The following is a 27,676-nucleotide window of genomic DNA, read 5'->3' on the forward strand; positions in this document are numbered from 1 at the left end:
TTTAAAGGTGGCCAGTGGGTACTTTTTCTCTCAAATGATGCGGGCAAAGAAGTGCTCTTTCTCCTCCTGAGTCCTGACTGATCTGCCTGACAGTGTAGCTTTGGAAAACGGTAACTTTGGGAAATATTCATCCCATGACCTAATCCAACTTGATCCCTCAGATTTGCTTGTGTGGATCAACATCACACTTAAAATGTTCATCAGACGTTATTTCCTTAAATTGCTGGTAATGCATGGTGAGGAGTTTTCTTCATTGCTGCATTAGATTTATTTATGCACCTGGGGGCAGCACAGCAAGCTGTAAACACAACATTAACATATTATTACCATATAGGATTGCTATGGCTAACTGTTAGTCCTATATTCATTCTCTTTTTATCCTTGTTTTGGTACTACAGTTCCTAAGGGGATTGTCATACTCCTCATTCCTCACCAGCTGGTTGCTGTAAAACTACAATACAATGAGTTTTATTTATTTTTTATTTTTTTATTTTTTTACAAACAGCTGCTGTTGCTGGAAACTGGGCTACGAGAGTGGTGCGGATGGCCGAGAGGAGGGGTACACCCTGTGCAGGGCTATATACAACACATACTGTAGAGAAAGACACAAGTTCATACCAATGTACTTTGCATTGTTGGAGGAGGCCGGAGCATCTGTCAGAAACCCAGCTAACATCGAGCCTAGTGAAGTTGCTACTGTAAAACTTGGTGCTGAAAGATGTTCCTCCATAGAGCTGAAGGGAACTGCAGTGTTGGATAATAATTCTCTGTGTGTGACCCCTTTGACATTACACATTATATTTGATGCATTGTTATTATAAAAAATATTGATTAGAGCAGCTTTAAAGGGCAACTTTAGCTGAAAATCTTGTTTAACTTTATGGCCAGTGTTGTAGACATATAGTTCAGGGTGTGGTCAGTACATGATAACATCACTGTTGGGTGTGTTTATAGGTGCAACAGAGACCACACCTAGTTCTTTTCAGCCTGCTGTTAAATTATTATTTAAAGGAATTACTACATATTGATATTGATTTTGAAGTCCCACTACCCCGCTCTGGTCTGCGTTTATTGTGTAAAAAAGGTCTCTGGGACTTCAGTTTGCACCCCTGTCTGTATTGTCTCTGTCGTTATAAACTAAAGCTGGCCTCAGCAGCGTTTTTGTCAGTATGTATTGATTTTAAGGGAAATACCTAGAGTTTGACATGGCCAATTTGTCATGAACAGTAGGGGCGCACACCCAATGCCACTTTACAGGTCCAATTCATCACACCATATTGACTCTCCTCAGCTTCTTCCTGGCCATCAATTATAATCTCTAAAGGCATCAGTGCTCTGCTCAGATGATTCCTTTGTGTTTACCATAGATGGTATGAGAGTAGTTTGAGCTTCTAGTTATTGACTCATCTGTGTTTTAGAGCTTGACATTCAGCTTTGGGATCACAGTAACTGCATTGAGAGGCTGTAGCAGCCATACTGGGCTTCCACAGGCATGCACCACATCTCACACTGAATCATCCATCCTTTCTCTTTTTTTCCCGTCCTCTCTTAACCTGATAACACACCTTTCAATATTCTACATTTACCCTTCGACTCTTCTCTTTCAATGACAGCTTCCTCAAAGCGTACTTCTCTTCCACAAACCCGTGGCATTTAATTTTTCCCGGCGAACAAGAGAGAAAAAGCCTCCGAGTAGATTGATAGATTTGGGCCATAATGAGAAGGCTCTGACTCGCAGGCTGTCAGGTGAGAGCGTGTCTCAGCGCCCCCTGGAGCCTCAGAAAGGTCAACGTGCCTCTTAATCAAACATCAGGCAGGCCATCCCCACTGTCAGCTGGACGTTGCTGCTCGCTCCCTGCTGAGTTTAAAGTTCACTCCCATCTGCACCCTGAAAGTTACCCTGAGTCGCAAAATGGCGGCCGTTATGCTCTCATAAAGCTGTCGTGAGGTAGATTTGATAGCCGTTTATGGAGAGGCCTGGTGATGAAGAGGCTTTATGCTCTTAAAATGAGCCCATCACAGCTACATGGGATAGTGCATGTCAGTGACGCTCGAGGAGGTTTTCTTTTTATTGACTTTCATAAGGTATACTTTATTTATAGGCTGTCACTGCACATTAAAGATGATTTTAATACTATGAAGGCGTGAAGGGGATGTGGTCTCTTTAGCTTATCCCTTTGTTCTGAAACCTTGAGAGGACATTTATATAGAGGGTACAATTTCTCTTTGGATGAGAAAGAATCTGCTTGCTTTTCTTTCCTTGAGCCATGCATCAAAACATGTCCGATGAAAGAATTGTTACTTTTCAAAATATGTTTCTAAGCGCTGCCGTCTAAAAATGTTTAAAGTTTTACTTGTGACAGTGTGATGTGCCATCTCAAACCAAGTAGCCACAGCCTCAGTGGTGGCTCTTTGAAAATCAAACCTGAAATGTCTGCCTGGGATTTATCTCAATAGCCTCGACTGAACACGTGGAACTCATTACTCATTTATCTCTTGACACATTCTTCTCTGCTAGAGCAAACCTCCTCAAAGAGATTTTTGAAAATGAGTCCACTCTAGTTTCTAGCCGTTTCCAGATAGGGCGTTTAATATGAAGACGAGTGCTTCATCTACAAAGCCTTGGCCAGGAGGAATGATACATTACTATGAGGCCTAATCAAGTTTGGTGTGGCTCATTGGTCCTCTGTGGGCTGCAGCACACTCAAGCACTACTATTTTCCGAAGGCAAATTGGTCGTGGGGATGATGTCCCCCTAATGATTGTTTCTAATGTAAAGCTAATGTACTGGTGATCAAAGCTTGCCTCTGGAATTTAAATAGTGTGTGTGTGTGTGTGTGTGTGTGTGTGTGTGTGTGTGTGTGTGTGTGTGTGTGTGAGAGAGGTGGAGAGAAGAAGAAGATAATTGCCTCTCAAAAGTTTACAGGAAAGTAATTAGGAGGAAAAGTTAAAAATGTGTGGATGTGTGGAATATTAACTGTGGTGATGACAATGAATGTATAGTGGGGGGGAGTAGCTTTTAATGCTCTAGTCGTTCTCAGTGGTAGTCAGTGGTAATAAGGTAACTGACTAAAAAGGGACCAAATAAGATGATGATTGTTGTTGTTTTGTTGTCATATCTGCTGAGCTGGGGAAAATTGCCTCTTCCACTGTAGACTTAGCTTTCATGTCAAGCTGCCACTACATGTCTCAACAAAGAGCAACAGTTATTTATATTAGTAATGAATTCATGTGTTATTTTTTACAATTACTTTATAAATAGTTTAGCCTATAAAATGTAAAAAAAAAAAAAAGCAAACATCTTGGCTGAAGACAAAGTTCACAACCCAAAATATGATTAGAGTAAAATGATATAGAACAGATAAAAGTAGCACATTTTCACAGTGAAAGGCTAGAACCAGAGAATGATTTGACCTTTGACCAGAGAATTACCTTTTTTCTTGATTAAAGTCATAATTATATATATATTTTCGCATATATTTTATTTAAAGCAGACCCCACTCTTGATGATAATTTTTTAAGCAATGCCGATTCAATGTATTTACACTCTTGAATTACTGTTTATAGTAGTTTTGCTATTAGTGGTGGCGGAGTCTGCCAGCCTCATTGTATAAGAGCTATACATTAAGCTACTGCTTATGCCAACCCAACATTTCCCGCTGCATTAAAAGCATTCGATATTTGAAACGAGGAGGGGCTTTTATTGTCAAGCAGCCAAAGGAAACCAATGTATTTGTCACTATTGTTGTCACTATTGTTGGCGCAAAGTGAGATTGTTCATTAAAAATGCATCTAAAACCAACACCACCACCGTTTTACACCACAGGCTGCACTTGAATCATATTAATTCAGAAAAATACAACTACACCAAATACACAACCACTTTAATACATTTCCAAAGAGGTAACTGACACACACTGATTCACATTCTCTTTTGCAGAGACTTACTCTAAACTTGCAGAATATTTTAATGGCACAGCAACATAACTTATGTGCATTTTGTGTCTTTCTGAGTCAAAGTCGAAGTGACCAGTGCCAGGGACAGCAGCCATATTTCTCAGCTGGCACTCAGTAAAATGAGTCAATGCCAAGTATCTCGCCCTCTCGGTCTCTCTCTTTGCCTGTCTCTGGCTCTCATCCTCATCTTGACCACATTCTCACTCTCTTCTACCATTACTTGTAGTGGCTTCACTTAAAGGGAAACCCTAAATACTCTACATCTTCTATGTATGTGTGTATGCATGTATGCATATATGCATGTGTATATTTAGTTTTAAAGACCAAAAATGCCCCTTTTGTTTACTTTTTGTCTTGACCTATTTTAAGTGGGCTGGTTCAGGCCCTGTAATTGTAATAAATGGTTTCTTCCAGGTTGGTGTGGAAGAACTTGACTGGCCTGCACAGCACTGACCTCGACCCCATCCCACATGCTTGGATGAACTTAAATGCTAAATGCGAGCCAGGCCTCATGGCCCAGCATCAGCTGCTGACCTAAGTAATGCTCTGGTGGCTGAATAGGGGAAAATCTGCTGCAAGGTTCCAAAATGTTGCTTGAATCCTGAAGAGTTGAGGTTGTTATAGCAGCAGATTAATCACATGTATCTGGAGTTTGTGATTTCATCATTTTCCCCAAAACACAATAAGAACAAAATAGAAAAGAAAAGTCTGAGAAAAGCTGTTTTTCTACTTAAGCAAAAAAAAGTTATTTGTGCCTACTGAAACTGGGCACTGCTGAGGAAAAGCCTGCATGCACAGCTGGCTCTTCATAGATAAGAAGAGGTTAAGAAGAACTCATGTGGTTTATTAGTCTCATAATCATGCTCACAATATCTTTCAAAATAGTCATGATTATTGTGTTACAGTAGCTAATTATGCCGCCAATTTGTTCAGCCCTGGCAACAGCTAGAGATAACATACAGTAGGAAGCCAAGAGAAGCACACTGAGTTGCACCACGTCCTGCAGGGACGTTAAATAAAAACCAAAACACAGGCTGTTACTTTTGACCAATAATAATTGTCAGTAAAACAGCACTTTAAAGGTGTGATGGCCATTAGTGCTCATATAACTTTTTGGTGGAATATGTACTTGTCAGGTCTCAAAAGATGATGTGTGAAGTGAAGTTTGCTTCTACGGTGGAGGGTTGAGTCCTACGCCAATCAGCCAAACTGTTATTACACAACAACTTCCTGGAAATCGCTGACATTTCAGGGGAAGTACCACGGCAAAAAAGGACCACAAAAGAAAACAAAAGTTTACCTCACTGAACACAAACTGAATAGAAAGCAGTTTGAGCATAATGACCTGACTGATGTATTTTTTAATTAGGATATGCAAATGTATTCCTGTCTCTGTTTGTTGGGTTTTCATGTGCTACTGTACATACCCCGGTTTTTAAAAGATGTACTTGTCAAAATTTATTTTTTTTAATTAAGATAAAATAAAAAATGTCCTTTGTTTTCATCCACTCACACTGTACTGTAATATGAAAAGTAGGCAAACTAGTAAGCAGAATGTGAATTGGCCTCTGAGAAAGAAAACTTTAGCAAAAGTTGGTGTTAATTAGAACTTTCTTTATGTATTTCATGAAACTACAGACAAGCAAAACATCTGTCAATGTAAGTGACGCTTTTACAGCTAAATCTTCACTTTACTGTATAGCGCACTAATTGGCCTCCAATTTAGACTGCAACATAATTGCAGAATTAGCTCTTATTCCAATGTAGATTTCACTGTAACTAAGGTACTCATTGAAATTCACAGTCTGGGAAATGAATACCGGGACTGTGTTGCTTCATCGCTAAATTGAGCAAAAATGTGTTCTCTGGAAAGGATTTTTGCAGTAGAGAAAGCCACATTGTCCCCAGGGAAATATATCAACATCTCTGTGGTGCTCCTGCTAAAATGAACCACGGGCGTCCACACTGAGCCTCAGTTCGGCTCTGTTGTGGAATCCAGACCGAGATAATGGCGTCTAGACAAATTTGTCATTGACATTTTGCATGTCTCTCTTACACAGAAAGGAATACAAATGAATATGGCCGCCCTGTGAAGACAGTGGCTCCTGTCTGAGGAGTTTGTGTAACTGCACCGGCTCTCAGTTATCATTAGGGGAAGGTGCTGTATGCCTTCCGTTTATTGTTGTATTTGTTACTGAGATATAGTGACACCTGGAGTGAGGGATCGTGTCGAAACTCTGGAGTATTATTTCTGCAGCGTGTTTATTCAGTTCTTATCAAAAGAGAGAGGAGGCTGCAGGTTGAAAGAGGTGGCATAGTTAATCAGATGTGTTGAAGCATTGCAGATTGCTGTAATAAATGCACCTTGAAGAATCTTTTATATAGGATTTGGCAAATATTTGCCTTGTTTTTTGCAGCTTACAATGTGCATGACTTTACCCTTAACAAAATATTGACGATCTAAGTGCTGTCATGCAAACCTCCAGGGAGGGTAGAGAGAGATTTCAAACTGTCAGGTTTATCTCATGCATAATCACTTGCACAAATAATGAATGATAAGGCGAGAGCACCGACAGGGCTTCATATCTGCAAATGAAATGCCTGCCTGCTGCTGCTGCGCTGTGAAAGAAAATAGATGGAGGGAAACCACAGTAACCTCTACAGGGACAAACTTTGTTAGGGCTTCACAAACAATCGCAAATAAGCATATGTCTTTATGGCCTGGTAGAGCCACAAATAGCTTGTCAGAAGTGTGAACAGAGCAGTTGCCCTTTATTGCTTTGGTGGTGTTATGGTGCCTTTGAGTCCCGCTCCCGCTCCACAATAAACGAGGAGCTGCTTGCTAACTCAGACCACGTTTACCTTTGGGGCCTGTGTGACTGAAATGCCCCTTTCATCTAGGAGGGATATGTCTGTCTCAATATCCCCATGGTGCTTATGGCGCTGTGCACACAGAGGAGGAGGTGGAGCAGGAGAAGAGATAGAGGGATGTGCTATTTCTTTGTCCACCATAGCGTATCCCCCCTTTTGTGTACCCGCTCCCACCCCTACTCTAATCTCTGGGGAAAAGTGTGGAGAATCCAATCAGAACAGGACTTGGAGGGGAGGGGGGGTATCTGGACCTGTCTACAAGGAAACAAGGGGATGGTTGACTGGCAGCGCCTCCAATCCTCCTCTACTACCTTCCGTTGAGCCTCACCCCCCCCCCATCCTCTTCCTCCACTTGTACCTGTCAGCGGTGCAGTGGTTGAGATCTCCAAGGTTCGCCGGCGCTATCCGCTTGCTGCTCACACAATATCTCTTTATCCTTCGCCCCAGTGGCCCTCAAGATCGAACCCACGCGGCAGAACCCCGCTTGTTATGCTACGCCAACATTTTCTGTATTCTCAAAGGCTCAACTCTGAAGTTTTGACATTGTTTAACTTGCAGCCAATTTTCTAAAGCACGCATAATGACTTTGTAACTGATAACATTTTTAAAGGAAAACGCCTCCTAAAAACACACACACACACAAAAAAAACAGCTGCTAGTGAAAGCCTTTATAATTCTGGGGCCTTTTTGCTTTTTGGTGTACTGACAGCGATTTTCTTTCCACAAAAAACAGGCCAAATCTAAATGATGAGTCATCACATTGAGATATTTCTAGAAAGATTCATATTTAGTTGGATTGCAGAATAAATCATATTGTGGTTTCAGTCTTAAAGATTTAAAGAGCAATGAAATTATTATTTTTCTTTAGTATAAACATAGTGATAATATAAATTCTTCCTGCAGCAGCAGCTTCAATAGATCATAATTCATTAAAACCACAAGCTGCAAAATGCATTCAAGTTGTTTGATTTGTCGTTTCCTCAACTGGAAAAGCTCTAGTTCTCTTATCGCTCACTTTTCCTCTTCTACACATTCTGAATGCAAAGAGTTGTCATCTGTTATATACAAGCAGGAACACACCAACTGAAGTAGATGAGACTGGTTGAGGGAAAGTGGAAACACTGAGATAAAGAAGTAATCCATCATTACTCCTGGTGTAAGTGGTATCTTGGGGTGGAATTTTCCTTTACTTATTTTTCATTTCCAGGATTTGTAGCTCTCCATCCAGGATGGATAGTTATTGTGCTGTTGTTGGCCAGAAGCTAGCCCTGAAAGGTTCAGAGGGTTTATGATATAAGGTCATGGTCACAGGGCGACAGAAGCAAAATTAAATTATAGCTGCAGGAAGCAATATGGTGACCAGGCTCAAGACCAGACGGAAAGGAAACAACGTTTTTTTGCATTCGTAAAGAATTTCATTGTTAGAGTTAAATTTAAAACTGCACCTTGAGGATCTAAAAAAACCAGATGAAAGTTCTGAGTGTTGCCCATGGTGACCAGCTGTGTCCAAAAAATTGTTTTCGTCATTGTATATAAGATTGGAACATTCTGCCAAGAAAGTTTAGTGCATTTTTTATTCATAGGATGGCAGGGGAAAAAAAGAAGAGGAAAATGAAAACCAAATAAATTTGACATTTGATAGTGTTAAAAATATTTGTATTTCATTTATTTTTAAATTGCAATATGTTTTTCTCTCACAATATCTCATTGCTTATCTGCTTTAGTTCAGTACAACATAGAAAAGCTATAATCTAAAATTTCAAGTTATACTGTAATGCTCATGTCTGCCAAACACATTTCACATTAGGTAAATTTTGCCTTAGATACGAAGCAAATTATTTAAATCTTTTTAAGTTACATTCTGAAATGTCCCTATCAGTATCAATATAAAGTAGTTTTGAATTGTATTCAAACTAGTTAAAAGTGGTTGTTGTTTGTTTTCTAGCTTTTGATATAATTTGAGTTTTGCAAGTTTGTTTTTAAATGTTTCAAACTTTTATCTTTTGCTGTAGCAGGAAGTATCCAGTTTTAGTAAGAGTAAATTAAAGAAAAATAAAGGAAAGAGAAAGAAAGAGACAAAGTAATTGGAAAACCTGATAACACCTGCAAACCTGATGACATGTAAAGTGATTCGTTGTTGGTTAATGTCAGGGGTTCCAAGGTAAAAGTAACCACATGAACCTCAGCTTGAAGTCTCTAAAGTCTGGACACTAAACGGCTGTACAAACTTAACTTTCTGTTCTTTGCTCTTGTTTTTAATCATCTTTAAAGCTGGATGAAATCCATGTATCTGTCTCGCATTGAATCTGAGCAGATGCAGGAAACCACATCAGCAGGTAGTGGCTGACATTTCCGTGGGAAATTACATTCCCCCTCCTGGTCCTGCTGTCATTTACCTTGAGTCGCCGTATGACAAGCCTTTACATTATTAAAGGCGGTGCACATGATCCTACATCTGTTGGCCTCTCCTGCCTGCCCTACCTGATTGGCTGAGGTTATCATCAATCATATGCCGCTGAATTGGCCTGCTGGCGTCCAGATCAATGGTCAGACTGAGGAGCGGTTCTGACCTTGGACTCATCCCTCCCATCCAGACCAAACTCCATAGAGGGTGGAAGGCAGAATTAAATTCCAAAACTAATAGATGAGTATTTATGAGTGCTGTAAAGTCCTCGACCTGAAGCATTTACTCTCTGCCCATCCCTGTCTCTCTTCAGCATGGCATGAAATTAACTATACGCCAGTGAAGTGGGCTTTTCTCGCTCCAATTTCACTTCTGACAAGCTGAGGCTAATGGAGGAGGTGCCTTGGATTAATGTCTCAGCGTTTTGGTTAAAACACCCTCTCGGCTGAGTGAGTGGTCGAGTTGTTTGTTGGTGTCAGTGAATTACTTTGCCCTTTTGCGTCTAGCAGAAGTCGGCTTAAAAGGAAATTAGTCAAAAGGAGCACTGTCCCTCATTTGTTCGGTCCAAGACAGATTGTTTTGTTGAGAGCTGTATTGAGTTAAGTTAATCTCTCTCTGCAGACGTCTTATTAAATTATTATTTTGTCACTGCCGAGCTTTTTGTTCTTTTAACAGGTGTTTAATCGCACACTGAAGGTTTACTTTGACAAACTGAGGTTAATTGGTGAAGACGTTTACTTAACTGTGAGAAATCCGAGAGAAATTAAAGATTTCTGCAGTTAAAAATTACGTTTTTTATTCGTCCAGTCACATCATCGACTGCTGATGTAACGGAAATGTATACACCAAAGCTGTTTCACATTCTTACTAACACACACTACACTTATTATTTGTTGTGTAGTTTTTTGTAAATTCATATTTTTTCAATATTTTTGTGGCTGTATTTTAATTTTAAATATTAGTATTGACAGGCATTTATTTTTTAGACTCAATAGGGATATAACGTGCATGGTAACCCTATAGAAAATGTGCTTCTGTTTTTACATTTAATTCTCTGGCTCACTGTTTTCTCTTTTGTCGGCATTTATGGGTATTTTGTTTTGATTTTAAAAATAGAAGTAAAACTAGGGGGAAAAGACACAAAAATACAACATCCGAACATCCAGAAATTTACTTTTACATTTTACAATGTTTAACTATGTAGTTAAATTATTTCTTTATTTAATTTTCTGTTGAATGATCTCTGCTTGCACAGAAAACAACAACTTTGTGTGAACTTTGAGCTAAATGCTACCATTAGCGTGCTAATTAGCAGTAAAGACAAACTACAGCTGAGGATGATAGGAATGCCATTAATTTTGAGGCGAGGTCATAAATGAAAGTTTAAATTTGCATTCCAAAATAATAGTTCATCCTAAGGGAGAACATGAATGTGTTTACCCAGTTTTCACGGGCCTCCAGACAATAGCTGTTGAGACATTTCACTCCAAACCACAAATGTCAAACTCTTAGTGGCACAACAGGAAAAGTCAGCGGCTCACCAAAGACATTAGGATTCATCCTCTGAGAATGACTCTTATTGTAGTCATATCCAGTGGTTGTGGAGATATTTCAGTCAAAGTAATGGACCAACCAACTGACAGACTGACAGTGCCATACCTCGAGCCACACTAGAAATCTAGGAAATTATAGATATTTAGTTTGAATTTCTTTTTTAAATTCATGGACAATATGAATTAAACACATATATATGGGTGGAAAAACTGTACATTTAAAGTACAATTTGCAATTTCTTTAGTACTTGTTGTGCATGATCAGTGCTTCAGCACTATTCCTGATTTTCTATCACCAGAGTCGGAGCCGTGCTCGTTGTGAGTAGATCTCACAATAAAAAAAACAATTTAAAACCAAAAATGATGAGCCTTAAAATTTAACAAGAATGAAGGACAGAATCATAATCAGTGTACAAAGCTTGTATCTGCCGCAAGGCTATTGCTTTGATTGATTGAAGTGCTTCTTGACACTTTTTTAACGCTCAGCACGGCGGAAAATGTAGGTTGAGCTCCGCCATATTGTGATGTTACTCTGTGTTTAGGGACTTTTGTCTCTTTCTGAAGTGTCAGTCATTGCCCTCTATGTATTAAAAATGAAAAATTTCCTTGAGCGTTCCACATCGTCTCCTCTTTAAAGTGTACTTACTGACTCTGTTCTCCTCTAAACCGCCTCTATAGTAATTGAGATGAGCCACAAGAGAGAAGAAACTTGGAGCCAAGTCAAAACTTTCATCTTTTATTCACAAGCCGTGGCATGAATGCTATTGCAGACTTCCTTCCATCTCTTCAAATCCTCCCCAAAGATATTTTTTCCCCCTTCTATGGAAACTCTACATATGGACCTGGCGTTATATTCAGATAGTCCTATTAATAACAATTCAAATAAAATATAACGGCAGCGAGTCTCTCAGACACAGGTTTTATTATGAGCAATGGGGCAATTTGGCATCGAAGCATGTGGGTGTTCAAAGAAGGCCCATCACTTATCTAAATAGCACAGAGTCATACGCTGAATGTCAAGTTATTAACTATGGCCGTAATACAAATTCAATTCAGAGGCCAGATTAAATTAGCAAAATGCTGAACTGCTTGCTAATCAAAAAAATGGAAAACTATTCTGAAATGGATTTGTAATACATCATGGTCATTTTTCACTGGGATGACTTAAAGAAATATATTTTGCTTCCGGAGTGATACTTGGATTAAATTTGCCAGTGGGAAGTTTTGCCCTATTAGAAGCATCCAAAGCAGGACGTTTTTTTCCCACCAGATCTTGACCCTTGTTTCAATGTTTGAAAATATGATTATGATTTTCATTTCTGTTTCTTTCCTTAGGCAGGGTAGTCTTACCTGACTGCCTGTGGCTCTGTCCAGCTTCATCCTTGTAGACAATATGTTGGAATTGCCTTCAGTGCTTCTTCAGACCTCAGGGACTTTTTTCATTTTGTCTCTTCGCTCCGTTCTTGTGATCTGGGGGAATTGAAAAGTCAGTGCTCAATAATGGAATAAATGGGTTTAAAGGGTTGAGGTGGGGAACCGTGTCCTTATCCAGGTATTAGTTAACCGCCCAGACAGAATATCAGGCTTGTGTTTGATACCATGGATGCTCCACCAACTGCAGATTTGCCACTCCACTACCTATTGTTTTTAATATTTAATGGCTTTTGGTACATGTTCAACTTTTTACGTTGGATTTTCTTCACAGAGACTCAAATTTGTCTCGTAATACTGAACAAATCATTTAAAATATTTCTGATTATGTTAAAATAAGCAACATTTATAATGTGTGCGTAGCTCCAATTAATCTCTAACATAAATTTAAAAAAAAACAAAGTTGAAATTTGTGTATTGATCAAATGTTTTTTTGACTCTGAGCAGCATTTGATGTGCAGTTGATACATTTCATTACATGATTTGTTTATTCGTCAGCATAATTTGATACACAAACACATAATCCAACAAGGAAATCAATCAAGCAAGTTAATTTCTTTACTTTAGCTTTCATGATTGGAATGCAACTAATCACATGGTCTGTTGAGTCTGTAAACCATAAATTGCAAGCAATCTAAAGTTGGTTTGAATGTTGGATAAATGTATTTTCCTGTGGCAGCAGCAGCAACTGTGTGGAGTGAAACATCTGACGTCAAGGTGAAAAATGCTCAGCCAGCACCTGAGCCAGGTCTCTGCATGGACCAGATGGACCTGCTGAGACTTTACAACATGATTTCCTGAAATGTCTCTCAGATATTGATGATTTTACAGTCGATTTTATACCTGGAGAACCAAAATGTATTTACTCTAAATTCCATTGCCTTTTATGTGCTTCTGCTGAATAGAAAACACCGCTTTTATTGGAGGCTCTTCTATCCAATCCCCCTGTTTTATGCCTTCTGGATCATATTTTAGTAGAGGCATCTCTGTTTTCCAATCTGCTCCTGCAGTTGGCTTGTTGTTGCTTTTGATGTTACTGCAAACTGAACACACCTACCAGTTCCTTAATTTGTTACGCATTAAAAGCCCTCTAGCAATGTAGGGTACACATCTTCTGTTTCATTCTCAGATTTTTATTGTGAAGTGTCTGTTTTTAATGTATTTGTATACTTGAAATGCAACCCTTTTCCCTCAATATTACTAAATTGGTTTTCCAATTAAGTTGTGACACCAGAAACTGGGATTTAAATCTTGAGTCTTGAGGCAGTAAAAACACTTTGGTTAAGGTTAGGGAATGATCAGGGTTTCGGTTAAATGTTGCTGCATACTTATTTGTGTATTGAACTAAGGCCACCATCAAGTGCTGCCAGTCTCTAAAACAAAAGCTATAATGTTGTAGTTGCTACAAGCGGGTATTGTATTACATGATAACAGAGCCGAAATTAACTTGCAGCCGTAGTCCTTCAAATTGGCTGTTGCAAATTAGTTGCATATAAGCATTATCAAGTCAAGGGTTGTGAAATGAACTAAGTCTTATGGCACCGTCAAAAGGCAGAAAATGTTTATACTTGTTTCAAATGGCCAAACTCAAAGAGAGCCGTAAACCCCGCCATTATAGCCTCCTCCACACTGCCTCTCCGATCTCTCTCCAAGAACGCTGTGTCTTTTGCGTCTTTGTAGCATGAATCAGGGATGCAAACACTTTTTGATGACTCTCAAAAGCATTCATGATGTTGCGCTCAGTTATACAGACAGGAGGTGACAGACGTGGCTGTGTGAAGAAAGTGAGCATAAGGAAGAAGTTTATACCCTGCCTAATTTTACACATCCACATATCTGTGTGATTGTTCGATCAGTTTTGGAGAGTTAGAAAAGTTGTCAGAATCAGCATTTCCCGATTTTCAGTGGCAGAAAAGGCGTTTCTCTGCTGATCCAGTATGGCAGATTGGTACTGGCATCAACAGACAACACATTTGGCTGCTGGTTATTATAGGAATAACAGACTTTAGTTGAGAATATGTTTTATTTAGAATGAGCTTAGTTCCTGAATTCTTTTTTACAAGCCATACCATGGCTACCTGCACTGCTTGTCTCTGTTGCACTTAAGGTCACTTAACTTGCATTGCTGTCAACCTTGCAATGGTAGCAGCCAGTTTGTTGTCCCTGCTCTTTCCTGGACTAAACAAAGCTGCCCCAGAAAGTTTGCAGAGTTGGACCAATATTGACCAAGCAAATTAAACTTGATGGAAAACTTCAAGAACTTTCTTATCAAAAAAGTTTGTGCTGCCCTGAGTTAAACCGTATAGTTGTTTTCGATCCTGGCCCCAGTGTCACTTGTGTAGTCTCTCACTGCTTCTCATTTACTAGCTCCTGGCCTGGCTAGTGTTGAACAACTGTAGCGTACATCCAGTCGTTCTATTTCCACACTTTGGCTTTCCACACTGTAGCGATAAAGGCTACATAAATTTAGATTGGTCCTGTGCCGTGCCCAGGACCAATCTTACGGAGAGGCGGGGGTAATTTATGAGGTGCGATTCGTGGCATGAATATATCACCATCACTTTATTACAACCCATCACTGGGACTGATTAAATTGATCTGCAGATTGGTGGGCAGCACCAGACACCTCATTCACATAAAGACATGCAAACTCTAGTATAAATTGCACTGTATGTTCAAAATCCAGTAACTTGAGTCATGCAGACATCACATAACAACATGTTACATGTTACAAATACAACATGTATTTGCTTCTTTTCATTCCATTTTGTTGCTAATTTATCAGCACAGACGTTTTCGTTTCCTGTCTGTCCTTCTGTTTCCCTCTCCCTCCCTTCCTCCGTCCCTCCGTCTCTTTGCCCAACTGCCAACTCTAAGCAGAGACACACACACACATACCTTTGCCTCACTAAAGCTGCGATGGAGATGTAAAGAATGCTGTTTGGCTGTGTTTGCTGGCAGATGCCTCTCCCATGACCAGCCTGACAGATTACGTTTAAACCTTCCAATTTAGTTCAGGTGCTGAACCCACCAAAAGTACAAACCAGCCTCTCGTGGGAAAGAGCTTAGCGGGGAGGGAGAAAGGTAGGGATAAGACTGAGAATGAATCAGGGGAGGGAGAGAGTGACCAAACACAGAGACTGCAGCGACTACAAGTGAGAGTTCGAGAAGACGACTTGTCTTGGAGAGACAAAGACTGATAAACCCGATGAGGGAGCAGAGTCAATGAGAAAGATCGAGAGGCTGTGAAAAGTCAAAGAGGGATAGGCAGAGCGCTGTGGACGAGAGAGGGGAGTCGGGGGAGAGAGACAGCCGGAGCGAGTGAAGCCGGGGAGCACACATTTCCAAAGAGCCCATCCTGGCGAATGGATCACTGCGCATCAGACAGAACCCTTGTCGCTATGTGATTGATTGGCTAACGTGGAAGTGTGCTTGGAGTGTCCTAGTCAGCTGACAAGGGGGGGGGTCTCGGGCTCGAGGAAGAGGGCTACACTAATCCTCCTACTTTAGGTGAAGCCTCCCATTCATTCGGGCACTAGTCCAGAGGACTTTTCTGTATTGAGGAAAAGGAGACAAGAAGAAGAGGGTGTCGAAGGAGCTTTTGCTGTCACTTCAGTCATGTCAATGCTAATTGCGACCCAGCAGATCGATACCACCACCTCCAAAATGGTAAGGCGGAAGCTGCACTCCTTCTGTTGTGTGCATGCTGAAGAACTGTTGAGCCGGATCTTTACTGTAACTGCAGCTTAGTGTTAGGGAGCCATGTCTTTATTAGTGCTATTAGGCCCATGTGGTTTGCATGATGCTAATCCACTCTAAGCAGGCTTGTAGTCCTTCTTTTTTGTCATATTTTAGCTGAATTGTTTCCAGTTTTGTCAGTCTTGGTGAATAACGCTCTCATTCTGATTGAGATAATAATTAGTGTGCATCTGGACAGTCCTATCAGTGGACAGCCGGGTCAGGCCATTGGACTGTGTGTGTTATATTGTCAGGGGACAATGACAGGAGGTCTGCTCTTCTGATGACCCAGTGCCGTCCCCGGGGCTCTCCTTCATAACTCATTCACCATCTCTCAAGGCTCCAGGGCTAAGGTTGGATGGTAAATTAGACTTTTCACCTGTCTCGTTCATCGGCTCTTCTTTTTATCTACTTTATTTGCTTATTCAGCCCCCTCATTTGAACCCTCAGAAGCCCATCAAAGTTTTGTCACATCAGTGGGTCTGCTAGAGCGTGGCTTGGGCCAGAAGTGACTCTTTTAGTGCTTGTGCCCGCTTGTTTGGGGATGAAATGTAAGCTGCTGTAACACACTTGTCAAGTGGCCTTGGCTGCAGTGGCGTGTTTGGGGAATTATACGAGTTTCAGATTACTTTGAGGATATATGACAAAAATGAAACGTTTTGCACTAAAATACTTTCGGGGGTTGTGAGGTGGCTCACTAGACTGTAATATAAATTTAGGTTAATCCCTCTAACAACTAAATGCCTAAATGGCACTGTATATCAAAACGTGAATCCAGTGCAATCAAGGCACCAATGCACTAAGACTAAGCAAGTGTGAATAAGATTAAAGCAAAGTAGCCACAGAAACGTGTGCAGCACTAACCAAATGCATTTGCATGTTTCGACACCATTCAAGTCACCTATTAGTGGGGTTTCTTGAACTGTGGTGAAATTGCTCAGATCATGTTGTGTAAGTGGGGGGGGCAGTCTTTAACTGGCTTGAACAAAAGAGCTCACAATGAAGTTACACATGTTGCATTTCTACACACATTTTAGGGTGTGTGACAAGAAAGAAAAGTCAGCAACTGAACAAGTTGGAGTCTTATCGAATAGCAGCATGTAGGTTTAATTAAAAAATGTGAAATTCAAGCTAGTATCATTATATTTTTAATTGATAAATCAGGATTGTCTATTGTAAAACACATGCTGGAGCATTTCCCAAAGTTGTAGATAATCCCATTTTCTGCTAGTGAGCAATGGTTATAGTCCTCTAATGACTCATCTACTTTCCTGGCTGGTAATAGCATTTTATTTGTCTTTTAAACAGATCAAGCATGAGCTTCTTCATATTTGGTGTATTTTCCCACATAACAGCAATAGCTGATTCAAATAAATGCTTTAACACAACCTTCCTGAGAACAACATTTAGAAAGTTATCAAGTTTGGCTTTAATACAGAAAACAGTTCATGTTTTTTTTTATTCTGTTAATTGCTTTCACTGCCTTTACATAATCAGCCCATTGCTCAAATAAATGTGATTATTGATTTGAGAGTTGTCAAATCATGGGAATATTATTAAAATTCAGCGTCACTGACATTATTAGCCGTAGGTGCATTATTCGGTTTATGTAAATGTGGTCGATCTGTGTTAGGTATGGAAGCACAACATGTGGACATTTGCTTTTACTTAATCACTACTTGTTTTAACGTCAATGCCTCTCACCTGGCTGCAAATGATCATGAGAGGGTTGTTTGCCAAATTGGTTATGTATATACAGCATGTCAGCCGCAGTTGTTAAGATAAGGGCAGTCTGATATTTTAATGTTGGTTTTGTAGATCATACTAGCCAAAAGCAGCAGAGCAGTTGCTTTTCTTTAGCTTTTGTGTTTAACTGAAACAAGGGAGAGTACTTTTCCCAATTCTTTTAGGTGGAAAAAAAATTAATTTCTTGCCTTCAAGCTTCATGACGCTTCGTATCTTGACAGGTCCCATCTCCTCGCTATGTCTTCTTTCAGTTTGAATCCCCCGGTCTCAGTACGCTCTGTTTCATCAACTAGTCGCCACCAGTGCACTTTAACCATGATGTACTGGATCCAGTGCTCTTGTCCCTCATGCCCTGCTGCCTGGGGTCAGCCCTTTGATACCTGCAGATCAGATGATTTGGAGCACAGTAACAGCATCCAGACTTGTCTGAGGGTTTTGATGTGCCAGATTTATTACAAAGCCCCCCCTCCCTCCACTCTCCCTCCACTCTCCCTCCACTCTCCCTCCATACCTCCCCAGGCAGATAGCACACATCGCCACTCTATGTTAAGATGTCTCATTTCCCAGCTAATGTGTCTAATTTCACTCACTCTGTTACATTAAAATGGTTTCCAGCTCATGAACTATTATCCTTGATGGAAATTCCTCACTTTAAACACTAGAGATGCTTTACTTGATAAGTAAGGAACGGGGCATGAGTGTGTAGCAGAGTGTAGGAATGTATTTTAATGACATTTTGATATAAATGCTATTAGAAAAACACTTGGATTGGTTTGTGATACAAATTCTACTCAGGTTTCATCCAGCATGAAGAAATATTTGTTGCTATGTACCAAATTAGTTCTGTAAAAATGGGGGATATATTACCAAAAAAAAGCGAGATTTACTATTGATTCTTTTTGAAATGACAGATGATTGACTGCAACACACAGCAAAGGCTGAAATATGAATAAGTGATTTTCTCTGCGGACATTTGTCTCTGGCGCAGCTCGTCTGTGGCATTTAAGTCCTACTTCTCTTCAAATAAATCAATAATTACTTTAAATCCACAGTTTTCTATTTTACTTATTTATTCATTTTGTCATTCACACAACCTTTTCACTTTCCAAGCCAGAATAAAAAACTGGATAAAACAAGCTGAGTGGAGAAATGACTAATGTGGAATTGAATGTATAGATTTTTTTGTTTTTTTTGTGCTAAGTGAAGCCGTGGCTAACGCGTTCTGGCCAGTTCACTTGGCCTAGGGTCAAAATTGTGACTGGAATCCTCTAGTAAAACAAATTAAAAAGCCATCGGATAATGACAGCAGGTTGTTGTAGTAATAACAAAGCTTTTTCACAATCGTAGATTCGAGTGTGTGTGTTTGTTTGTGTGTGTGTGTGTGTGTCTATACTGTACGTGTGTGGTAAGTTTAGATGGCAGCAGTCCAGGTGAGGCAAATGTATCTGAACTTTTCATCCTTCCCACCCCCTCTTTCTCTTCTTTCACTTTCATGTTGTTTTACTTTCTGTAAACCTCTCGCTGCTGTAATTTGAGGACATCTGGAGGTACAAATAAACAGCGGGCTCGGGGTGTGTGTTGTGCTGCAGTCTGCAGTGCTTGCAGCAAAACAACAAGAAAAAACGATAGAGTAATAAGCGAGGGAGCTGCAGCCACACGCCTGAATTCTTAATGTTTTGTAATGCTTTTCACCTGATAAATCTTCCTATGAAGTGACGGGTATGGTATTAACATCTCTTTCTGAGCAGCAGCCCACTGGTGGACTCATACTGAGCAGCCAAACATTGTTCAAACCCACAGAACGGCAATTAAAATAGTGGAGATCCAGAAGTTTTCAAAGATACCATATGTCAGACTGAATTTGGGGAAAATGCACAGAGAAAGTTTTTTTCTTTCTCTTTTTCTTTCAGTTGAAAATCCAATCTTAGTGTAAACACCATATAAGCTCAATGAATAGTTACAGCAAGCTTATATAGGCCTATGGTACTGTGCAATAAGATGCTTTAAGTTACTTTGGGGCAAACAAAATGGAGAAACCGCATGTTAAAGGTAGAGAAAAAACTACTGTACGAGTCTATAGCTACACTAGTGGCACTGTGTGGCTGTACAGGAATAGCAATGCTTTGATGCTATATCAGCATGCAGAACATGTTCACAATACAACAGGTATAATGTTTAGCGTGTTTGCTGATGGGACTGATGGGAATGTCAGTTTTGTAGCTGTTCTGTGGTCAGAAACCAATGTCCTAGTTGAAAATTAAAATTTTGACCTGATGATGGCACTAAATGAAAAGTGAAGAAGTTATTACAATTCATCCTGAGGGGAACACAAATGACTACACCAAATTTCATGGCATCGAATTGTTGAGATATTTCACTCAAACCCACAAATGTGAATCTCACTGCTGGAGGAAAACTCAGCAAAGTCATTAAGATATGTCTTCTGAGAACCAAAAAAAAAAAAGATTTCATGGTAGTCCATTCAGTAATTGTTGAGATAGTTCAGTCTGGACTTACAGAATACATGTGATATTGTGAGGAGTAAGATGATTTGAACATTCTTTTAAACGACGAGTGTATAGGATTCAGTAACATCTAGCAGTGAAGTTGCAGATTTCAACCATTTGGATACAGATCAGCCTTACAAGCATGTATAAGAAACTACAGTGGCCATGAAGCTCACAACAAATGCTATCGGCCCTATCTAGAGGGTAATGAAAAAATTAAAACATACCTATGAATGTTATATTCCGTATCTGGCAAATGATTATCCTAAATCCTACACACTGCACCTTCAAGCTAATTAAGGGGAAACAAAAATGCAAAACTGTATGATTATGGGTAAAAAGAATAGAGAGTTTTTAGTTAATTACAGTTATTGTTTAGAGTAATGTTGTGATTCATGTCATTCCTCGAAAAAGCAGGCATAGATTCAACACCCAGGGCATTTATCAACCCCACACAGCAGCTAGTCCTTTTCAACTCAGGATTTCACATGCTTTTTTCAGTCCCTGCGACTGGATTTGTTGGGTTATTGCTGAGCCGCCAGAATGACAAATCAACCCTCTGCAAACAGACTTTTTCTACTTGGACCACCATCTCCACCATACGTGAAATTATTCTGCTGGCCCTGTCTGGGAAATGGGATCCAAGTCAACAGAGAAGCATGAGATAACCGAAATGCATTTTTTTCCTTCCCTCCCAGCCTTGCATCTGCAAATTACCTTTGTGCCTCTTACACTTGATATGTCCTCGACGTTTCACCCACCGTTACGGATCACGCCCGCTCATGACTCCTGGCTCTTTGCTATTTCTCCCCTTCAGCCCTCCTCCCTGCTCGCTCTGTCCCTCTAAATTTCCTGGGTACTTTATCTCGCCCATTTCAAATAGGATTGGGACTCAATTTTCCATGCTTCATGTCACTTTGCCGCGGAATTCCACACTTGATATAGACACATCATAAAACTGCAGAACGAGCAAAATATAATTCGTCAAAACTTTTTCCTCCCTCCGGCTATTTGTCATTTCCGAGATTTGTTTCTCCTTCGAAATCCTTTGATTCGTCGTGAGAGATCGGTGCCATGGCATTGGGCAGAATGGAGGTGTCGATCAGAAAGAGGTGCTGTCGTCAGATTGGTGTTGAGGCGAGTAGGTGGTTTCACAGCGGCAAGTGACAGCACCTATTAATTTGGCCATTTAATTTTAAGTCCAACAGCGTCAGGCTCCAGCACCTTCAATCTCTCCCTGTCATTCAAAACAAGCCTCTAGCCAGCGGCCACAAACATACACACACACACACACACACACACACACACACACACACACACACATAGAGGAAGCAAAAAGGCTTTTAATCTAAAGCTGAAACTTAGCCTGGTCCTTTCCTGAGAATGCAAGTACCCAGGAAGAAGCCTTTAAATCAATCAAACTTATACCCTACCACATTTCAAACTGCCGCTGTGACATCTTGGCGATACTCAGGGACAGATGTAAGGTGTGTAAAATGACTGCAATTGCAAATTGGGTTCTCTTGTCATAAAGTAGAGGTCCAACAGACCTGAATATATCGGGTAATGGGCAGATTGATCCTCCCTCTGTGAAGCTTGGGATTGAAGTTGGAGGTTTATGACAGTATTGTCAGTGAGAAATGGACTGCAACAGGGAAATGTGACACCACAGTCTAAATTCATGAGTTTTTCTCTCTCACCTGAACCTGTGCTCCTGCTGCGAACACCCGCTTCACAGCTTCAGTAGGGGGATTGTCTTCAAGGTCAAACTTGTCTTTTAACTCACATATAGTTGGCAAACTTTACCTCTCTACTCAATAGCATGTGTGTGTGTGCATTTAATCAGAGAAGTAACATCATGTAACTTGATTGAATTGTGTTCTTATTTTTGGATTCAATTTGAAGGATCGGTTTTGGAAGACATTTTGGTTTAATTTGTCAAGGTTTTAAGATTGTCTTTACACCTGAACTACATTCTGCTAAAAACAATCGCCCTCTTCTTTTCACAGTAAGGCCTGTTGCTTATTTGAAGTAACTTGACACTGTGCCTAGAAAAGACATGTTTTTGTCGATTTATTTTTTTTTTTTTTTTAAGAATGATACCAAATATGAGTCTGACATTAGGGAAAATTAATCTGAAATGATGCCCAAAATATTAACAATATTCCCATTTGATGAAATATTGCAGCCATGAGAAACATTGATTCTTGGATTTTAATATTTCACTCAGTAGCATACAGCTTTAAAGAGTTGGAACAGATACACAATATAATGTCTGACAGTGTGGAATAGGGCTGGCTGTGCATACTCAATACATTTATGGTATTGACCAAAATAATTGAGTAGCACGTAGTATAAAAACTTCTCCAGTCCAACGATACGTGCATTCAATCCTTTTTGTACCCAGAACCATAATGCAACTTCATCGAGCAGCTTCATACAGTCTGTTATGTTGAAGTTGAGCATTGTAGATTTGACGTTATCAAAATAAAAGGTTTCCTATGACAAATGAAAAGTACTTTAAGGATACTAGCAAAATAAAAACTGTGATAAACTGTATGTCAAGGAAATGCAGTGTGTTTTCTTTCAATTTGGGTGAAATGAGCCTTTAAATCTTGATCTTCTTAAATCTGAAGCATTTTTTCTTACAGCAAAGATATTGATCGTCTTGTTTAATTTGTGTTACTTAAACCTTGTCAGGATGATTGACCACCTCCCTTCGGCATCATTAATTGCTGTCTGGCAGTCCCACAGCTTAAAGTGCGCTGGCAGTGACACAGCTTGTGGAAATACTGTGGACAGTGACCCCAACAACTCCCTCTGCCACCTTACTGTGGCAGCTTCTTCTTATAATGGAGGAAAGGATTTAGAGACTGCAGCCCTCCAAAGTTGTTCCAGTCCAGGGAGAGACATGTGGCTTGATAAGTACAGCTCCCGCACAGTGGCATGAAATGAGAACCTATCCATCATAAGTCATGGCGGTCGGTTGACAGAAGGAGATGCGCTGGCAAATGTGAACCCATGGGCGTGCTTACAATTTTTGCATGAAAGCATATTTGTAACATCAATGTTTTTTGTTAGGCAGCATGGTGAGCTGTTTATTCAGAAGTAAATGCACATAACTGAAGTTGCTTTTATCCACCAGATGGCAGTGTTTGTTTGGTTTTAGAACATTTAATGTTCCTAATTTAACTACATGGAATGTTAGAGTTGTAGTTATTGTCTTTGTAGCTGTTTTGCTTTCATCTTAGATTGCTTTTTTTATGAGTTTTTAGTGCACAAAAGGGAGAATTAATCAGAATACTGAAACAGTTTCCTAACACTGGCTTCTAGTAATCCCCCACAGTGACTCCATGAGAATTGTGGGCCTGATAAAATGCTGCTGAGACTCTAAACCTGTTTTGTGATCAGGAAACACAGTAAGTAAAACTACAAAGTAAGTCTTTCCAGCATACTGACTTATTTTGCTTTTTTTTTTGTCCTTTGGAAGATTGTGAGCTGATATCAGCCGGTCCTTCCCAACAAGCAGAAGACAGCACACAGCTCTGCCCTCTGCTGCCCAGCTGCAGGGCTGATCTGCTCAGGCTTCAGAGAGCACACTGCCTGCTGCATTTAACTCTTCATAGGGAAGCCCTAGGAATAATCATATTTTTTATGATCTCTATGAACAATATGATGGGGTAATCTAATAAGGTGATATGGCTGGAGGGCCAAGCCAGACCACACTGCAGGTCCAGGAAGTGCGTTATCATTCATTTTTACATTGTTAATAATCAGTTTGAAGATGATCCACATATTCAGTCCACCTTAAAATGTACTGCATCAGTACCCTCAGGATTTCCTGCCGTTTGACAAATCTTGCTGCTCAGCCTCTTTTTTCTCCTTAATCACATCACTACAGTGCCTGAAAATTGAATTGCATTTCTGGGTCCTGTGCCAGAGTCTGAGATGGATTTGATCTGCAGAAACACATGGCAGCATTTTTTTTTTTCCTTTTATGAAACCTTTCTTTGAAATCAATGGTAAAATATTTTGCAGAGCCACGGCAGAGCTGGAGTCTGTACTACCTGTGTATGTGGGTTTGCAGCTGAGTAATCCAGTCATTCAGTGGTTGGGTGTGTTTTTAATCTTTTTAGGAAGTCCTCTTAATTGAAAAATAAATCTGAGCTGAGTTGTTTTGCTGCAGGAAGGCTGTGAATATATCAGATGAGGATGTTTGTATTTCATGAGGCTTTAAAGCTTCTCCCAAAGTAGTTGTGCCTCATTCTGCGAATTTGTCTGTTATGTGGGCTGTGATGAGTGGATGAGTTGTCCTGTGTTTTTAACTGTGCGAGCCTGAAATCCCAGCATGCTCAGCCTGTTAGGCATGACAGGGGGATGTGTTCTGTATCCTGTGAGGCCAAACAAAATCAAATCAGATTACAGATTCCTGGTCTGTTGTGTAAAAAATGACTCTTCCTTTGCTGGGACTGCAAATAAAGCTGAATTATGTGGTATCATGCCAGCCAGTGACACAAAATAGCAGTTTTTATTGTGTTTTTTTGTTTTCTTTTTTTTTTACTTTCATATATAAAGAGAGTATTATTGTCTACATTTATACCTGGACTCAGTTTCTTGCTTTCAAGACTGACTTTTTATGTCTGGTAACTTTTTTATGACACATTTCCACATGTCGAAGTGAAAGGATTAGTCAATAATCGATTAACTATTTCAATAATCAAATCAATGGTTCGAGCATGTCAGATGTAACGACTTGATGCTTTTTGTTGTTGTTTACAAAAAATCTATTTGATGGAGTATCCTTGGGCTCATTATATTGGACATTATATATATTTTTATAATTTTCTGACATTTTTAAAATGCAAGTTTATTCTGTTTTAGGTGGTATAAAAGTCTTATGTGTGCAGCAACATCTCACTTGTGTGTGAGTATATAGGTTCATTTTAATGCACATGATGTTATTTTAACTTATTAATATAACTGTAGGTATTATATATTGTTGCCATTGAAAAGGACTATCGGTAAGTTGAAGAATCAGTGGAAGAAAACAACCAGTGGGGTTTAAATGGAAAACAAATGAGGATCACTTGTCACCTGTCACATGAAACCTGGTGGAAAAAAAAAAGATTGAAAGCCTCACTGAGTCATGTCAGACAGATTAATCTTCTTATTTTATGCCCCATCAAAAGCTGCCTGCTTGAAAATGTGCCAGGCCTGTCAACTTTTTCCTGTGTTTTCCTCCACATGGGGGCACTCTTGTTCTCTACATAACACGACTGTAGACCTAAATGGAGGCACAAGATAAGAAAGTAATAGAGATACTTGAGCACACTCCATCTGCAAAGTCATGATTAAGTTTCGACCGCAAACCTCTGATATCTAATCTGTTAATGTTGTTCGCGGCTGTTTGGTACATCAGCAGGTGTCTGGGCTCACTTGTAAGGCACAGACCTATTAGTCCCTGAACGTTTATCAGCGGTCACTTTCTTCTCTACCACGAGGGAGGGAAAAGAGGGAGACGGGATATCGCAGATGCCGAGCTCCTTCCCGTCTTTCGGGTCCGGATCATGAAGGCTTCATTCAGTCTCCTGTAACCCACACTCGTTTTGTCTTTGCATCAGTCTCGCATCAAGTTGGGAAAGTGTGGGGAACTGCGTCGCTGCAGCATCGGTGAGACCCGACCAGTGAGCCTGAAAGTACGTGATGTGAATCCTGAACCCAGCTTGGAGTGATTTCTCAACTGAACTAGAGCATCGTCTAATCGAATCACCTCAGCCATTACTCTTTGACCTCCTCTAGCTTGGACTTTTTTTTAAAATAGACATTTGCATTTATTGACTGAGAACTGAGACAAGTTATTCTTTCTGGGTTGTTGTTTTTTTTTGGGGGAGACAAATAGTCGAAATGGCATCCCTGTATCAGAGATTCACCGGCAAGATCAACACAAACAATTCCTTCCCCAACCCTCCAGAGGCGAGCCATCTCCTCGGGCAAGGTGTGGAGGGGGAGCGGGCGGCGGAGAGCCAGCCACCCCGCATTCAGCATCAGTACAGTCGGCACTGCGAGGACGAGGATGTAAGAAACTTATCACCTTTTTGCTTGTCCGATTACACGATAGAGCCATTTTTAAATGGTTACAGCTGAACCAGCAGGCTAGATATGTGTTCTAGAGTTAATAAAATAATGAATCTACTTAATGCCCCTTTTTACTGTTAATTGCAACTCTCCCTTTCAAAGGCAAAGTTGTCTAACTTCTGCGTCATTGCCTCAATTGGTTGGCTTGTCTGTCAATAAATGACGCGTCAGTTACGTCCGTTGTAAAGCAATGCACGCTCAGTGGCGCTGTCCCTTAATACGTCTTTCAGTCAGTATTTTAACACCACACACTATTGTTGGATGGTTATCATAATGTCAGTGGTACTGTTGTTTACATTATGCCCCCCCCCCCCAGCCGACCTGTTTCTGTCAGGATCTGCCATAATCATCATCTGTCTTTGTGTTTTTGTCCAAACATGCTCGGTGTGTGTTCACTGCCAGCGGACCCCCCCCCCATCTTTCATCTTCAACCGAAATATTTTGCTGTTAAAATCGCAATGTAAAACTATGTGTGTTTACCTAAGACGATCTATTTGCGGAGGAGGGGTGGGGGGGGGCGAGGTTTCATACATTTCACCGGGGTCACCTTGGTCGTGTTTCGGCCGTTCACCGCCACCTGCCCGAGCCTGAAACGTCGCCAGATATTCGGGTGGGGGTGGAGCAGACTCGCGACGCTGTCCGTGGTGCTGAAACACTGACCGACCAGATTGACCCGCTGCTGCCGCTGTCCATGGTGCTGAAACACTTCCACAGCACAGCAGCTTTTTTGGGGGGCTGCTTTTATTTGCCTGTTTACTCCAGAAATGTGAAAATACTCTGTTGTCGTTCTTGTGAATACATTTGCATGTCTAATGTCCCCTCGTTTTCCCAATCTAAGTTAATTATCAGTTTTTGTATCTACTGTCCATGTGTGACTTATATATTATAAGGGTCTATATGCAAATGAGATATTGGGATACAAAGTCTGAACAACCTATATAGCAAAGCTGATATACAGGAAAGAATAACCTTAAATGTACTTTTTATTTCAATTTATGGTGTCACACTGTTTCTAAATAGGATTTTCTAGATCAGGTGGCTTTCACATAAATAGATACTACTGTCTCTTTGTCTGCTAGACTTCTTCTGCTCTCTTCTCTGTTTCCAAGTTAGCTCATACATTTTGTCTGGACAAGCTCAGGTCATCACTGCTTGTGTGGAAACTCTGACTGTAGTCACTGCCATCCTCATTGTGTCCTCTGCAGCACGTTATAAACAGACCCAGTTAGGACTGTCATAGATCACTAAAATGTTCAACGGTTAGCTAGCTTGAAACCTGAATTTTTCTTATATTCCTACATATTATATCTTTGGTCCCATTGCTATCATTTCTG

The 27,676-nt window shown here is 40.3% G+C and overlaps 1 protein-coding gene across 4 annotated transcripts in view; it reads left to right on the plus strand.

The window, feature by feature from the left end:
- Positions 1-27,676, plus strand: part of dpp6a (dipeptidyl-peptidase 6a) — a 186,377-nt gene that overhangs the window by 33,814 nt on the left and 124,887 nt on the right. The window contains exon 1 of one of the 4 annotated variants that reach the window (XM_051411304.1): positions 15,820-15,885. The exons of 2 other annotated variants lie outside the window; for them this stretch is intronic. In XM_051411304.1, the coding sequence (XP_051267264.1) occupies positions 15,835-15,885 (51 nt within the window). In that variant the 5' untranslated portion in view covers positions 15,820-15,834. Of the gene's footprint in view, positions 1-15,819; positions 15,886-26,097; positions 26,283-27,676 lie in introns of those variants that run through there. One more of the 4 variants, XM_051411298.1, reaches the window with a different exon arrangement.

Source organism: Dicentrarchus labrax, unplaced genomic scaffold (genome assembly GCF_905237075.1).
Source record: "Dicentrarchus labrax unplaced genomic scaffold, dlabrax2021, whole genome shotgun sequence".
Lineage (NCBI taxonomy): Eukaryota > Metazoa > Chordata > Actinopteri > Moronidae > Dicentrarchus > Dicentrarchus labrax.